The 16,224-nt window shown below is 35.9% G+C and overlaps 4 protein-coding genes across 8 annotated transcripts; 3 read left to right on the forward strand and 1 right to left on the reverse strand.

The window, feature by feature from the left end:
- Nucleotides 1-196: 196 nt before the first annotated feature.
- On the forward strand, nucleotides 197-4,220 carry LOC140887139 (histone-lysine N-methyltransferase, H3 lysine-9 specific SUVH1-like). 4 transcript variants are annotated; one of them, XM_073294199.1, is made up of 3 exons: nucleotides 197-292; nucleotides 668-3,073; nucleotides 3,851-4,220. In XM_073294199.1, the coding sequence occupies exon 2, from the start codon at nucleotides 900-902 to the stop codon at nucleotides 3,018-3,020; it is 2,121 nt and encodes a 706-aa protein (XP_073150300.1). In that variant the 5' UTR covers nucleotides 197-292; nucleotides 668-899; the 3' UTR covers nucleotides 3,021-3,073; nucleotides 3,851-4,220. The 4 variants fall into 4 exon arrangements, with proteins under 4 accessions (XP_073150300.1, XP_073150303.1, XP_073150301.1 ...); XM_073294202.1 differs by having other exon boundaries at nucleotides 3,856-4,220; XM_073294200.1 differs by having other exon boundaries at nucleotides 3,897-4,220.
- A 3,315-nt stretch (nucleotides 4,221-7,535) lies between these two features.
- LOC140886698 (probable protein S-acyltransferase 1) lies at nucleotides 7,536-11,438 on the forward strand. Of its 2 annotated transcripts, none has more exons than XM_073293419.1 (6): nucleotides 7,536-7,948; nucleotides 8,792-8,909; nucleotides 8,998-9,303; nucleotides 10,153-10,374; nucleotides 10,645-11,104; nucleotides 11,235-11,438. In XM_073293419.1, exons 2-5 carry the CDS (start codon nucleotides 8,832-8,834, stop codon nucleotides 11,101-11,103), a joined length of 1,065 nt encoding a protein of 354 aa, XP_073149520.1. In that variant the 5' UTR covers nucleotides 7,536-7,948; nucleotides 8,792-8,831; the 3' UTR covers nucleotide 11,104; nucleotides 11,235-11,438. The 2 variants fall into 2 exon arrangements, with proteins under 2 accessions (XP_073149520.1, XP_073149518.1); XM_073293417.1 differs by having other exon boundaries at nucleotides 7,538-7,948; nucleotides 8,730-8,909.
- A 2,343-nt stretch (nucleotides 11,439-13,781) lies between these two features.
- LOC140889744 (uncharacterized) lies at nucleotides 13,782-14,489 on the reverse strand. Its single transcript, XM_073297465.1, has one exon. The coding sequence runs from the start codon at nucleotides 14,487-14,489 to the stop codon at nucleotides 13,782-13,784; it is 708 nt and encodes a 235-aa protein (XP_073153566.1).
- Nucleotides 14,490-14,715: 226 nt separating this feature from the next.
- On the forward strand, nucleotides 14,716-16,021 carry LOC140886699 (probable cytochrome c oxidase subunit 5C-1). Its single transcript, XM_073293420.1, has 3 exons — nucleotides 14,716-14,777; nucleotides 14,877-14,944; nucleotides 15,535-16,021. The coding sequence occupies exon 3, from the start codon at nucleotides 15,563-15,565 to the stop codon at nucleotides 15,755-15,757; it is 195 nt and encodes a 64-aa protein (XP_073149521.1). The 5' UTR covers nucleotides 14,716-14,777; nucleotides 14,877-14,944; nucleotides 15,535-15,562; the 3' UTR covers nucleotides 15,758-16,021.
- Nucleotides 16,022-16,224: the final 203 nt, after the last annotated feature.

The following is a 16,224-nucleotide window of genomic DNA, read 5'->3' on the forward strand; positions in this document are numbered from 1 at the left end:
AATTCTAATCGAATAATTCTCTAATATTTTCTATGGCATGTAAAAGTTGAAATTTATGACTCAAATTGCAATAAATTTACTTTGTAAAAATATAAAATATCAGTTAATCCAAAATGGATATATAAAAAAATTTCAAAAAAAAATAATAAAAAATCAAAGCTGACTTTCCAAGTGTACGCACAATACGCAGTCATTGATGAAAAAAGAGTACAAAATGCTGCTGATGCGCATAATGAAAACCCTCGCTTCACTCAGCTCAGAACTCACTCGGTCTCAAGCGTAAAGCTCAGGGGTAAACATACATATTTTTTCAAGATCTGTTCGTTTGACCATGATGTGGAAGAAGAACATTGAACTTGATTTTCGTTTCAGATATTTCTTACATTTTACGATTTAGTGGTCTTCTTTGTGTTCTTCGCGATTTACTCTACCGTTTTTTAGGTTTCTTGGGCCCTTGAGACATGTTGGAACTGAAATTCTCTGTTTTTTTCCTTCGTTCCTCAACTGGCTTCTCGAATTTTGTGGCTTTGCATGTATATACTATTTGATGGGTGGTACTTTTGGGGGTTTAGGCTACTTAGGGATTCACTGTTCCTTTTCCCCCAACATTTGATTTTTCTTGAAATTTCCATCCCAACAACTGATTGCATCGTTTTGCATGTTGCAGGAGGCAGATTCGTGCAAGCGTCTGAGCTATGTTTTTCCTGGAAATATTATGTGATTAGTTTGGTTTTTGACCATTTAATGACTAATATTTGTCAGTTGAAAAATATTAGGTTTTTTTCGTTTGGTGCATTTTTAACAGTTACAATGAGTAGTTTCTGTGGATTTTAGTGCATAGTTTAAGTTAAAAGTTTAGTGTTGGCGCAATTACATAGGTAGTTCTGCATTCTGATTCTATGGAGCAAGGTTTTGGTTTCGAGCCAAATTCTCGTCCTGGGTCAGTCGATAAAACCAGGGTGTTGGATGTGAGGCCGTTGCAGTGCCTCGTCCCAATTTTCCCGAACACACCCAATGTGTCTTCAGGTTCAGCCCACCCGGCACCCTTTTCTTGTTTTCCACCGTCAGGTCCATTTCCACCAGGTGTCCGACCATTTTACCCTTTTCTGATTCCCAGTAGTTCTCAGCACACTACTTCTGCTACCCAAGACCAAGATAATTTAGGTTCCGACGGCCCTATACCAGCTCCTGTTCCACTTAATTCATATATGACCCCAACACCCCGAGCGCAAGGCCAGCGTGGGAAGTCTAAGAGGACCTTCAGTGCTCGCGAATATGTTGTGGTGGATGATGATGGGTATGATGACTCACTGACCGACCAATATCCAAGTGGATCCAGTGCACATGCCAATGATGCAGAGAATGGCAGCAACTCAGAGTTGAGGAGTGGCAGGCCAAGGCGGAGAGGGGCCAGGAACAGTGATGGCTTTGATGTGGAATCTTTAGTTAATAGCTTCTTGACACCATTTAAGCTTCATGAGTTTGATGACTTTAGAAGATCTAATGGTGACATGGAGACTGTTAGAACCATACTCCTAGTTTTTAGTTTACTAAGGAGAAGGCTTACTCAGCTCGAAGAAGCGAGTGACTCGGCAACAGCGATTGCTAGACGTCCTGACCTGAAGGCAGGCAAATTTTTGCTGACGAAAGGGATTCGAACAAATTGTACGAAGAGGATTGGACATGTACCTGGAATCGAAGTTGGCGATATATTCTTTTTCAGAATGGAACTTTGCATTGCTGGTCTACATTCCCAAAGTATGGCTGGAATAGATTATTTGAGTGTTCGCGTTACCGTAGATGAAGAGCCTGTCGCTGTCAGCATAGTTTCATCTGGAGGATATGATGATGAGGGGGATGGCGTAGATGTTTTGGTTTACAGTGGTCAGGGTGGAGTGCAGAGGCCAGACAGGCAAATGTTTGATCAGAAGCTTGAGAGGGGAAATCTTGCTCTTGAAAAGAGTTTACATCGTGCCAATGATGTAAGAGTTATAAGGGGTGTAAAGGATTCTCTGTCAACCGGCAAGATCTATATCTATGATGGCCTGTACAAGATTCGGGAGTCATGGGCGGAAAAAAACAAGTCAGGATGCAATGTTTTCAAGTATAAGTTGGTCAGAGTTCCGGGGCAGCCAGAAGCTTATTCTGTGTGGAAGTCAATTCAGCAGTGGAAGGATGGATTTACTAGGCCTAAGGGTGTCATTCTTCCCGATCTGACTTCAGGTGCCGAGAGTCAGCCTGTCACTCTTGTGAATGATGTTGATAATGAAAAGGGCCCAGCCCATTTCTCATATATTTCTACTCTGAGATACTCCAAGCCTTTTTTGACATCTAAACCTTCTTCTGGTTGCCATTGCTTGGGTGGATGTCAGCCGGGTGATCCCAACTGCCCTTGCAATCGTAGAAATGAGGGCCTTCTTCCCTATTCTTCAACCGGGGTTCTTCTAAATAACAAATCTTTGATATATGAGTGTGGACCAACTTGTGCCTGTCCTCCAAACTGCCGGAATCGAATGTCTCAAGCTGGTATTAAGTATCGTCTTGAGGTTTTCAAAACAAAGAACAGTGGCTGGGGACTGAGGTCTTGGGATCCCATTCGCGTAGGAGCTTTTATTTGTGAATATGCTGGGGATGTAATTAGTGATTCGGGTGATTTTGGAAGTGAAAATGATAATAGTTATATCTTTGATTCCACACGCTACTATGAGCCATTAGAACTTATACGAGAAAGTTCTGCTGGTTATAATAAGGCCCCTTTCCCCCTTGTTATAAGTGGAAAGAACTGCGGAAATGTAGCTCGTTTCATGAACCATAGCTGTTCGCCAAATGTGTTCTGGCAGCCAGTTTTACGAGAACGTAACAATGACTCATATCTCCATGTTGCATTCTTTGCCATCCGACATATTCCGCCAATGCAAGAGCTAACTTATGATTATGGACTGGTTCCATCCGAAAAAGGGGATAAAGGAAAGAAAAAGTGTTTGTGTGGATCAGAGAAGTGCCGAGGCTACTTCTATTGATGGTGTGAAGTATGAGAGTTGATGGATTTTGGTGCCCTATGCTTGGAATAAAGGTGATATTTCAATTTTATTGAACCTTATTCTGTTGTCACTTATTTCACTGGCGTCAACATTATTATATGTTCATCACAACATGAATGATATCTTGGTAAGAATTTGACAACTTCTATGAGGAAACATGGATTTTCAGCTTCTATAGTTTTTCATTACTCAAATTCTTCTCTGTAGACAACTTGTTTTTTTACCTCACCAGGCTCACCATGTGAAATAGTTTAGGGAAAAGGTTACATGGTCTTTTGTTTTACTTGGCATCTATATATTGGAATCGAAACATCCGAAGATTCAGTATATTAGCTATGCTTAGATTCTTTAGCCTATAACTTTTTGATTAATTATGCATTATGTTTACGTTTAGCTTTCATACATGTGAAAACAAGGGCCATTACAATTTTAGAACTGTAAATTTGCATTCTTCGATAGAATACTTCTTTCCTGATTGTATCATGTGACAACATAAAAGGTACATAGATTTTTTTGTTTTACCATTGAAATATAGGTGCCGAATTTTACCTGAAACATTTATAACTCAACATGTGATTTACACACGCCCTGTGTACCAATGACACTTGTATGTATATAAGGTCGAAATCTATGTCGTATTATGGTGTTCTTGTTGCACTCTCAAATAAACTTCTCTTTATCAATAAGACCGCCTTAGCATTTTTAATATGATGACTTGTGCACTGTGAAAAAGTTCAAAATTTGACTCAACTTTGTACCAAATTAATGCATCTGTTAATTCAAAAATTAATGCATTTTTAATTATGTAGGCCAGATGTTCCCCAGCCAGATGAGTTGTGTTTTTTTGTCTATCAGGTAAGTTTTCCTGTGCATTTACCTGCGAAGACATTGCAGCCCCTAGAAAGTAATTCTAGGTATGTGGCATGCAGTAAAAAAATTTCTCCGTTGATGTCTGGATAGTGTTCGCATTTTGTCTCGAGTATTAGCACTGTAATTCAAATGTATGTGAATGGATTGGTTAGTGTATGTGATGGGGAGCATACCGACTCGGATTTGAACTCCAGTTGATTTCTGCATTTTGGTATTTTTGTAATGTTTGATTGATGATATTAGCAATGTAGTTGTAAATTTGACTTTGGGCCATTGATCTTTGATATTAGAAGCTTCCCTCTATCTTTAGCCACCGTCACAGTTTCTTTGATCTGGTGAGTCGATTGATTTGCAACAGTTCATTTAATACACACACATACAAGTTAGATATTTTTCATTTTATACATTTTTCATTTTATACGAGGAAAAGAGACTTCCCAAGCTGTCCTTTTTCTCTCGTCGGCATCCATACATATGCATATATACATATACATATACATATATATATATATGTATATATATATTGCGAAAAAAAAGATGGTTATGAGTTTTATGACTTGTGAAATTTCAAATGTTATTTCTATCGGAATTTTGCATGCCCTCTCATGCCGCGGGATCTTTCTTCAAGAAAAGGCCCCTACAAAGCCACTGCATTGCTAAAACCTTGAATAAGCTATGAAGTGATATAATGGCGAAATGGTTTTACGTAAAGTATTTATAATATCATACTGTATATTTGTAATATATGCTATAACATAATTAATGGTTTGATCCTGCTGTCATTTTTATTATTTTTTCTTGACAAAATTAAGGTCCCTACTTTCTAATACGCACAAACAAATCATTGTGAAAATGTCAAAAATACAACTGTTTTTCTCCACCTTATAATCAAAATTGCTGGAAGTTTTCTCCACGTAAACTTCTTTTTTTCCACTCTTCCATTATTGACTGAAATTCCACAATATTTTTTTTTTTCAACAAATGATTTGATAATTACAATATCAGCGTTCACACGCATCACCTGTGCTTTTTTGCTAGTTTTTATAAATGACCAACCATGATATTTGGTTTGGTGAATGAATATCGATTCTCTAAATCACTTAAATACAAGGGAACAAATGCATTAACTCAAAAACTCTAATGAAATAGCCTTATGGTTTATTTAACTCAATTAATGAAAAATATTTTTTTAATATCAAAAATATTATTTTTAATTATAAATATAAATCAAGTTTATCTATTTCAAAAATATATATTTGTTGTAAGTTTTACAAGAAGTTAATGATTTTTAGTTTATCATACATCAATGTTTCAAATTTGAGACGTGTTGAGACTAGGGCTGGCAAAAAAAACCGAAATGACGTCATACCGTCTTTACCATACCGAAAAAAACCAAAAATATCGAAAATTTTGGTATACCTTAAATTTCGGTACGGTATGATACCGTATCGAAATTTTCGGTATCGGTAACGGTATAAGATTTTCGAATTTTTGGTATTTCGGTATACCGAAAAAAAATCGATATACACGGTATCGGTATGATACCGTGTATACCGATATATTTTTTAAAAAAAACAATATAAAAAATCGGTATACACGGTATCATACCGATATCGTACCGAATTTCGATATTCGGTACGGTATCGATATGGATTTATGTCATATCGAAATTTCGGTATACCGAAATTTTCGGTGAGACTCATTTGCAACAACTAACAATCTTCTTTCTCGACTCAAAAAAATAAAAATAAAAATAAATCTCATGACTGACCTACCCTTACATTAATCATGAATATTTGGGAACTCTAATTTCCACAGGAAACTGAAATAGAATGAACTAATGATAGAGACAGACATACAGATTACAGACAGCATGGGATGTATATGTGTCAAGTGTTAATTTTTTTAAAGGATCTCATATGTTTCTATAAAAGCACTTAAAAACGTAAAATATGCTTTGTAATGGCTATATATATATATATATTCTTTTGTAATGTAATATATATATGGTACCGTTTGGTACATGAGATGGTAGTGGGATTGAGATACAAATTTTTACTCATCTCATGTTTTTCTCATTTTTTTGTTAGCCCAATGATATTTGATGGCCCAATATAACATTAAATGTAGGCTTGATGACAAATACCTCTTAACTCATGGTATTAGTGGAGGATGAGTGTCATATAAGTAAAATTGTGTGAAATTGACAATAATGATTAAGAGAATAAACACAATAATCCTACAAAATAAAAAACATAAAAAATAACATATTATTCATATCTATGTCTTGTTTATCCACATCTTATCATGTTTTTATTCATTTATCGTACATCTCATCCATGATACCAAATGGTAGTATATATGCATATACATATATATTTTTTCTTTTGTAATTTGTAATGTAATATATATATACAGTATATACATATATATATATAGTATATATATATATATATATATATATATATATATATATATATATATATATAGATTGCGTTTACTTGCTATGATAAGTATAAGATTATATTAATAATCCTAAGCAATCACATGTTTACTTGTTTTTTAGGGCCCGTAGTAACTCATAAAACTCATCCATAGTTACCTAATTTAAACTTTAAACCTTGATGATTTATCACAAATAAAAGGTGTGATAAATAGTCATTATGTTTCTAATTGAAAAAAATTACACTAATATCCTTAATTTACTTCCCAAAAAAATAATATATGAAAATCTCATTTACAAAAATTATATAACATGGATATAAATTTCAAATTTTTTAAGATATATTAATACATTTCATTTAATTTAAATATACGAAATATCCATTTAAAAATTATAAAACATGAAAAAAATTCTAATAATTTAATATATGATTAATACATTTCATTAGAATTTATCCTTATTCATGGGGAAATTTTTTTTAACTCAATTTATTAATTTTTTTTAAAAAAATAAATAATTTTTATACTCAATAATTTTGGTTAATTAAAATAATTTACATGTGGATTAATAATAATTTACATTTTTCAATAAAAATTACAACCCCAATTTTACAAATAAAAACTAAAAATAAGATTATATTATATATAAATGACAAAATTGTAACTCGTAATTTAATCATATTATCAATCACAAAATTGATCCATTAAAGTAAGCATGTGATTGTTTATGCATCATTATTCAACATCTTATAAAATTAGTTTAATAATCTTATTATTATTTATCTATATATAATTGAGCAATGCTACATGTACAACCAAATTTATACATCAATTTGTACAACACAAAAAAATCAATACAAAAATTTCATTTATCAAAATCTCATGATAAATTGAATGTAAAATATCGCGGCATAATAGCGAAATCTCACGATATATTTCTTGTAAATATCGTTGTACACGATATATGTTGTACCTCTAGCATTATTCATATATAATTAATGTCACTAAGTAAACACAACCATAATATATAGGTTAAAAAATAATGAATGAACATTTGACGAGTAGAGAAAACGGTTAGAGAAGATTCCTTATATATATATGACCCGCGAGAAATTCGGATACCAAGAATGAATCCTTCCAACTTGTAGCCAACCGTTGCGATGTTAGGGGCATAGCAGAGAGAAAATAAAGAAGGGAAAAGGAATTTTGGGGCAATTTCTGTTTTGACAGGATGTAATGCAGGGGTAGCATCCAAAGAAAATAATTTTTTTTTGTAAAAAAAAAAAATAAAAGTAAATAAATAAATTCATGTGCTTCTTCTTGTTCTCCTCCATGATTCAGCCCTGCCCATCTGACAAATTCTTCATCTCCTTTATTTCCCATGTGATGGATGATATTGTTTTGCAATTGAAATAGTTTGCAAGGGGAAAGAAAGGAGAGGTTTGGAGAAACAAAGAAGAAGAAGAATTTGTAGGATATTTAATTAGAAGATTTTGATGGGTGGGGCTAAAAATCAAGATTTTGTTATTCCTTCCAAATGCGTGGATTCTGCTAAATCCAAGAAAAGGCTTTATCAAGTTTGGAAGGGTCGAAATGTATGTGTTTCTTGGACCCTTTTTCATGTTGTCTTTGTTTTGATTATCGTGTGTTTCTGTGTGTGAACATTTGCAATCTTCATTATCAAATGTGGTCTTTTTTAATTTATGTTCTTTTGTGAGTTTTGGAGCAAGAAAATGTTGGATTTCAAATGTTTCTTTTCATGTTTTTATTTTCTTAGGCAGATTTTCTTGTTTGATATGTTAGCAATGTGGGGAAGATTGAGAACTTATCCCACGTTTCTTCAGTCACTCATGAAACATATTATTTGTACTTCTGATTCTTGGTTGGATTGAATTATGTACATTGGAGAGAATATAATGGGTATACATGTATGTAATCTGAACCCTTTTAATGGATATTTATACAGCGGTTGTTAGACTATATTTTTGTCCTGAACTTCAAGAAATTCGATAAATTTGATGTCTGTTGATCTCTAGAGGTTCTTGATGACAAAATTACATTGAATCGCATTTGTAGAAGTATGTTTAATACTGGGGCAAACCTGTGGTTGTTTCACTTTCTTAAACAATATTTGACAACTTGTGTTGAATTTGGTGTTTTGAAGAAGAAAGTCACTAGAGAGAGACATGAACAGAAGAAATTGCATCACTATTTTTTCGTATGTTTTCTCTTCTCTGATGTTCTTTATGACATACGCAATTGTATTTTGCCCTTTATGTTCTGTCATCTTACTTGGAAGTGCTGATTTCATTTGAACTATTTTTGAATCCATCTGAAAATTAGCTCGAGCAATGAACTGATTCCTTTGACTTTCAGAAATTTTTGTGTGGAGGGAGATTGATCTTTGGTCCCGATGCGGGATCACTTCTTCTGTCTAGCTTCCTAATAGGAGCCCCTGCATTAACATTCTGTGCTAAGATGCTTGTAAGGATCCCAGAAGTTGATTCCTTGTACGGACACGTTGTATTTATTGTCGGACTTGTCCTCACATTTCTGGTGCGTAAACATAAGCATACTCCATAGAATTTATGGTGCATCGGTTTCATATAGTACCATGATTTACTAACATAGATTGGATTTACAGGTTTTGACATTTCTCGTCATGACATCTTCAAGGAATCCTGGAATAGTCCCGAGGAACACAAGACCGCCTGAGCCAGACAGCTTGTCGAATTCCAATTCATCTATAGAGTGGATTAACAATGCTACACCTGACTTAAAATTGCCAAGAACAAAAGATATCTTTGTCAACGGCCATACAGTTAAAGTGAAGTATTGTGATACATGTTTGCTGTATCGCCCCCCACGTTCATCTCATTGCTCGATCTGCAACAACTGTGTCCAGAGGTTCGATCACCATTGTCCGTGGGTGGGCCAATGCATTGGTGTTGTAAGTTACTTTTATGTTTTAAACCTCTTGGTTTCTTTATATAGCATTCCACCTAGTGGTGAACGGGTGAAGTACTTTTGTTTTCAGCCATGAATAACCCACAACCTCATAGCACCCCACATGTAGAGGTGCAAATGAACCAATCTAGCCTAATAGTAATTAATCTTTTATATTTGAGCTCAAGCTCAAACATTTTAATCTAACTAGATGTTCGACTAGAAACTTAAAATGATAATTTCTTTGAGTTCGATTCAATGCTGATCTCATATTTGAGCTTGATTTGTTTGGATTGAAATTAATAATCGAGCTCTATCACGTAAGAAGCTCGAACAATGGGTCGAGCTCTGTTAATTTTAAGTTCACTTATAAAATACTAAATAAAAAATAAAAGCTCGCAAGCAATTGAATATAATAATAGTTCATGCTCATAATCATCCTGAAAATATATTCTTTAATGTTGCAAAGTAAATGAAGATTTGAAATAATTGCTAGTGAAGTATTGGTCTCGCTTATGAACCTTGTACATGGCTTCTAGTGATATAATGGAATTACAGTCTCCACGACAACATCAAATGATTGTTCAGAATGTGATCACCCTAGAGACCCAATGCATGAGTCATCATGACCCAAGCTTAAAATGCTCTATTTTCCTGCATAACTCATTATATTTACATGTTTAATTCATTGGAAAATTCTTTAGTGCGTCCCTATCCATCTTGGATGTCCAGAATGAAAAAGGCAAATAAGCATTCATAAAACAAGTGACTACTGTACCATGCTCCATGTTTTCTTGTCTGATTTTGTCGTAGAATTGACTTACACTTGCCTCTTTATGCTGATTTGATGCAGCGCAACTACCGGACTTTTATCATGTTTGTATCATCTTCAACAATCTTGTGCATATATGTTTTCACATTTTCTTTGTTGCATCTCCTTGAACAACCGGGTCGCATTTGGACTAGCATGTCGAGGGATATCGTGTCAGTTGCTCTTATAATCTACTGCTTCATTGCGGTGTGGTTCGTTGGTGGCCTTAGCGTATTCCATTTTTATCTCATCTGCACCAACCAGGTTAGCCTCGTTTCATTTAAACACAGGGCTTAATCATATTTTTTTGGAAGTTACTTGATATATAAATTACTACAGATTTTTGCCTGCCTGGTGGCTAATGCGCTTTTGATTTATTGTGAAGCTACAGTAGTCCATTTGCATGTTCCATTTTTTATAAACAAGTTCTAAAATGCCGTTTCAAGATTTAACAGATGAAACATCCATGCTGTATAGATATTGTTAATTTCATGGTCTGTACGCATTCTAAAGCATAGTCTCAACAACTCACAGACAACGTACGAAAACTTTCGTTACCGCTATGATAAGAAGGAAAATCCATACAATCGAGGAGTGATCAAGAACCTCCAGGAAATCTTTTTCTCCAAGACGGTACCTTCTCTGGTAAACTTCCGGGAATGGGTGACTAAAGAAGACGACACTATTTTTGAGTCCATGACAAAGAAATTCGGTGGCGACATCATGAAATCAAATGGCAAGATGGATATAGAAGCCGGCATTCTTGGAAAAGATGGTAAACCATATCCGGATCTTTTGCAGAATCTTGATTATAAAGGAATCGAAGACAGCTTAAAGAAGGACAGGGGAGGGAAAATCGTCAGCGATCCCTTTTTCTTTCCCATGGCTCAAGAAGGAGAAGGTGGCAGACATAGTAATGCCGATGAGGATGATGCAGATGATGAGACAGAAAATAGCTCACAACGAACTTCGTCGGCTGTGCTTCGAGTATAACGTGAGTTCATTCCCCATTTTTCATTGGCATCAAAGTTAGAACCGTATTGGAGAAGCGGAGTTATTTTATCCCAAGAGTAAAGTTTATATATCTTTATGATCAAGTTGTGAATTTGTGATCCTTCTTGCAGGACCATATTATGAAAGTGTGAAGGATTTATGTAGTGAAAGGTTGAGTATCATCATATGTAATCCTCCTCTTGGCGAATGGAATCAAAGAGGAAGCAACCGAGATTTTGGGACGAAAATGAAACGTATGTTGTGAATATTAGGAAGATGTATGTAATTTCTTCTCAAACTGTTGCACCAAATTTAGATGTGTCCTTGTTTTCTTCCTTCGTTCTTTCATTTTGATTTTATTTATTATATTTGTGATGATGTTGTGTAGGACGTGTTCTTTGTGTCGAACCATGAAACTAGGGGGAAAAGTTCGGTTTTATTTTGCCACTTAATTATGTGTGTGTATGTACATATTTACATATTGAAGAGAATAATATCACAGCTTTACTGAACACCACTCTCTTTTTTTTGTAACATAAATATGAAATACCATTACGAAGGAGACATTAAGTCAAGTTTTACAATCTTCAACAACCAAGGTGGGAATTCACCCGGAAACCAAACAAAATTAAAACTCAAGGAAAGCGCTTTACGGGCTAACAAGTGGGCTGCACGGTTTGCCGATCTCTTCATTCATATGATGAATGGATATGAATTCATGTTCCAGAAGCATGGAATGAATTTCCAAGGCTAAAGCACCAGCAGATCCGAGTTCTTCTCCCGGTGCGATCGTTGCTTAAACCACCGAAAGAGAATCCGAGAAAATACACAAATTAGAGAATCTCTGCTCCACACAAAAATCCATTCCAAACCGAATAGCTACCAGTTCAGCTTCTTTAACCGATCCCAGGCCCCGGAAAATCCCCGCTTTTGCACCAAGAATAGACCCCTGAAAATCTCGAATTGAGCCCCGGCACTGAACAAATTTCTAACACCATCACAACCCGCATCCACGTCTAACCTCAGATGATTCTGCTGTGGCTTATTCCAATTATGTTCTGTGGAAGCTATATTCTATTTAGAGAACACATTACACCCACTGCCTGCAATTCGAAATGCACTAAGGTAGTGTTTGAGAGAGCTTTAAGGAAGCACTTCTCACCTTCACAAAATTGTGAGAGACTCTAGGAAGCATTTCTCAGCTTTTTCTTCACAAAATTTTGAAATTTTGTAAAATTTTGTGAAGGAAAAGTTGAGAAGTGTTTCCATAAAGCTCTCTCAAACACGAGAGAACACTACCTAAAGAAAGAAGCCCCAATCTACATCAATAAAAATCTGCTGCAACCTGAGTTCATTCAAGGATTTACATATATAATACCAATCAGCCCAACACAAAGTAGCAAATAACTCAAACTCATCTTTCGCATATTCTTTCGACAGCATCAAACCACAGTCCAAAAAGAGTTCCCTCTATAACTACGTAAAAACCTCCAAAATATTGTCTTTTTCCATAACTTACAAACAAAAGGACAAAACAGAATACAATGACTTGTAGACAAAAAATTAAACTTGCATAATGAACAAATGCCATAAGTGGAAACATGATGTGAATTCAGACGTCACAAAAAGATCCGAATTTTAGGAGGGACATTTAATTTCCAGATAAGCTTCCACCACGAATACAAATAATATGAAGACTGGGATTTGCTCAAAAAAAAAATATATGAAGACTGGGATGGAGGCGGGCTGAAATTATTCATTTTCCAGACAATAACCGGCTTTAACCAAATGTTTTCGGTTCAGGCTACCAATCCAATATCTGATATTCACTCCTCCCCTTCTATTCAAAGGAATGCCCAGAATGGCCTCCGCTTCAAACTTCGAGAACACCTGTCGAATGATAGATTCATACCAATAACCATTCGGCGAAATAAGAGAAGCCACTTTATAATCTAGTTTGGAAGGCCCTTATTGAGCCAATGTAACGCCGAGTCCCTCAGTCCTTTACTTGCTCTACTTGGAGAGTACGCTATCCCGGAACCGGAGACTTTAGGCGAGAAAATTTACAAGCTATCGCAGGGCGCTCGTCCAACGCCCACCAAGCAAGAGGTACTGCCCAAGGAAAGGAAAAGGTTACTTCCGGATTTTCTAGTTAGAGGGAACGATCACTCCTAAAAAAAAGGAGCAGTGATCCTTTTTTGAATGAAGGGAAGCTCGGAATCCACGGATCTGATTTAGCTAATATTTTCTTCCCATTTCCCACCCTCCAACACAGCCCCCTACTAAGCAACTCCCTCCCCCATAAAAAAGACCACCAAACAAATTATGGTTTAGCCCCTAAACCAACTGCCATAACATCACCCCTGCCTTAGATTCGGACACCATGGGTGTATCTCCAAGGTTATCTGACACTACCAGATTATCACTCATAACCGCTCTGGTAGGGGACGGAGTTGTTACCCGTTTTTCCGACACACTGATAATGTTCTCGTCCATTTCACTTTTATCTCGAGAGGATCCTGATTCCGGATTCGGCGTGCGATAAGGAACCAATGTCATTGGATCACCAACATTATCAGAAATATTCTGTGATGCGTCTCTTTGAGAATCACTGCTATCAGTACTGGTTCCTTTTGGAAACACTGATCTTCTTTCCCCAGAATACTCCTGTGCTCGAATCAATTACCAAATTGTGGTTCAATCGCCTCTTCCCCCTTCTGTTCACAGTGCCAAAGAGTATGGCCGAGCCTCCCACACATAAAGCAAAAATTCGGTAAACGTTCATATAGAAGGAGAATACACACTTCTTCGGTCGTATTTTCAGGTGTGATCCATATCCCCTGTTTGAGGGGCTTGTGGAAGTCCAGAACGACACGAACTCTGGCAAATTTACCAGTACAACGTCCATCTTCTCCAGAATCAATTTCAAGCACCCTACCCAATCGTTCAGCAATATTCCTTATGATTTTGGAATGCATAAATGCTATGGGAATGTTATGAACTTGGACCCAGATTGGAACTTCCTCAAATACCATATCATTTGGCTTCTGAAGGCCCAAGGGAGCTTTGAAAATCACCAAATCTTTAAAGAATGTCCATGGGCCATCATACAGAGCGTGTCTACGATCGATAAGAGAAGCAAAATCCAGTAGAAATAAATTTTCCCCAATTACCTCAATAATGACCTGTTTCTTGGCCTGAAGGATTCTAGGCATTTGGGCTCTAAAAGTTTCACGATTCACCGCCTTAGCAGACATCACTTTTGCCACTAGGCAAGATTCCATCTTCTGCTGACCAAAAGTTGTTAATTCTGCCGGAATGATGATCGGCTCTACAATGGATAATTTCAGTTTCCCCACTCTTTTAGCAATTTCATCATGATCCATGGAGGAAATATACTCCTTCGCACCAGGCCAAGGAGATCAAACCTACACCCAGATAGGAAATCTTGTTTCACCCAAGCCCTAGAGAATGAATCTCCATGAATGAGACGGGAAGTCTACAATAAAATTTATGTGGACGAGTTGTGTTTCTTTGTTTTTTTAAAAATAAATAAATTACTAAATTTATTTTCCAAAAACAATATATAAATAAAGAGGATTTAAAAAAAAAAAAAAAACGAACATGACAATATTTAAAAAATAAATACTGAGTGCTGATATTCCATTTCGCATGTAAGACGCTCTCCCCGGCACTCGCACACAAACACAATCCATACGATTCGATCCAATTTTTGAATTCCTGAAACCATTTTTCGTCCTCCAATTTTGCAGTGCAGGTTCTGCGGATCTAAGCGTTCTCGAAATTCAGTCAAATTTTTTGAAGTTGAGCTTCATTCTAGGTATGGATTTCCCTTTCATTTTTAGATTTGTTTATTTTGTGTGAATTCGTTCTGCTTCCGGGAATTTATTTTGTACTTTTAAGAAAGTGCTATTATTTGATCGCGGCTCTGAATTTGATATTGTGGTTTTATTGGGTCGCCATAATATATTTATTTATCCTGTGTTGTATGTATTTGGGTTCGAAATTCCTCACTTTGTTACTTATTTTTCCCCCATTTTGATTGGATGAATTCATAGTTTTGTCATTTGATTTCTGCGTTCTTGGTCTGGTTGTGTTTTGGTGGTTAATGTAGACTGAAAAACGAGGACAGAAAATCGTTCCTGTCATTGTGTTAACTAGTTAACAATTTCATGAGATTAGCTTTAGCACATCTTTAACAACTCTTTCCAAAATATCAAGTGTCTTGGTTCAGTTCAACAATCTTTCACTCCTCCGCTGGGAATGCCAGCACCTTTTTACCGACTTTGATGATGTCTTGTGGTATTTTGCTGGATTTAGAATATATTTACCTTGTTGAAATGTAGTCTTTCGTTTATGTAAATCCTTCCGATATTATGTTTCTGAAATTACAAAAGTTTCTGAAATTAGGATTTGTACACCTCTATTGGTAAGTTAAATGGCTGGCTCTAGGGTTGCTCATGTCACTCTGAAAGGACCAAGCGTGGTGAAGGAGATACTCATAGCAACCGCACTTGGCCTCGCTGCAGGCAGTCTTTGGAAGATGCACCACTGGAACGAGCAAAGAAAGACGAGGGCATTCTATGACATGCTGGATAAAGGCGAGGTCACTGTTGTCGCTGCAGAAGAATAAAACTTGTGCAATTTTTCTTGGTTATTTCAACCCATACTGGTGTAATGCTGGTCAGAATTTCCATTACTTTGGCTCTTTGATCAGAATTGGGCTTGTTTAGTTTGGATTTCATGTCAATAATTGCAGAACATATATTCAATCTCCTGCAAATACTGAAGTTTTTCTGGTCTCTATTGTATTGCTTTTGGTTGCTGAACCTGATTTATGTTGGCAACGGTTAAAAGATACCAATGCTTTCAAATATGACAATTGAATATTTGCTGACTGTTGCTTGTAGTTTGTTTTCTAGTCTGGATGTTTGAAGAGCCATTCCTTGGTATGACAGAACATGCAGCAATGCTATGCTAATTTCTTTTATCATGATTCCTTATTAACTTGCAATAAACTTTTTTATTACTATTATTTGTATTTTTTGAGAATATGCAATAAAGTATTAACTTCCATGAGATGATTTATGTTATTTGAAA

This window comes from Henckelia pumila, chromosome 3 (assembly GCF_033568475.1).
Source record: "Henckelia pumila isolate YLH828 chromosome 3, ASM3356847v2, whole genome shotgun sequence".
Lineage (NCBI taxonomy): Eukaryota > Viridiplantae > Streptophyta > Magnoliopsida > Lamiales > Gesneriaceae > Henckelia > Henckelia pumila.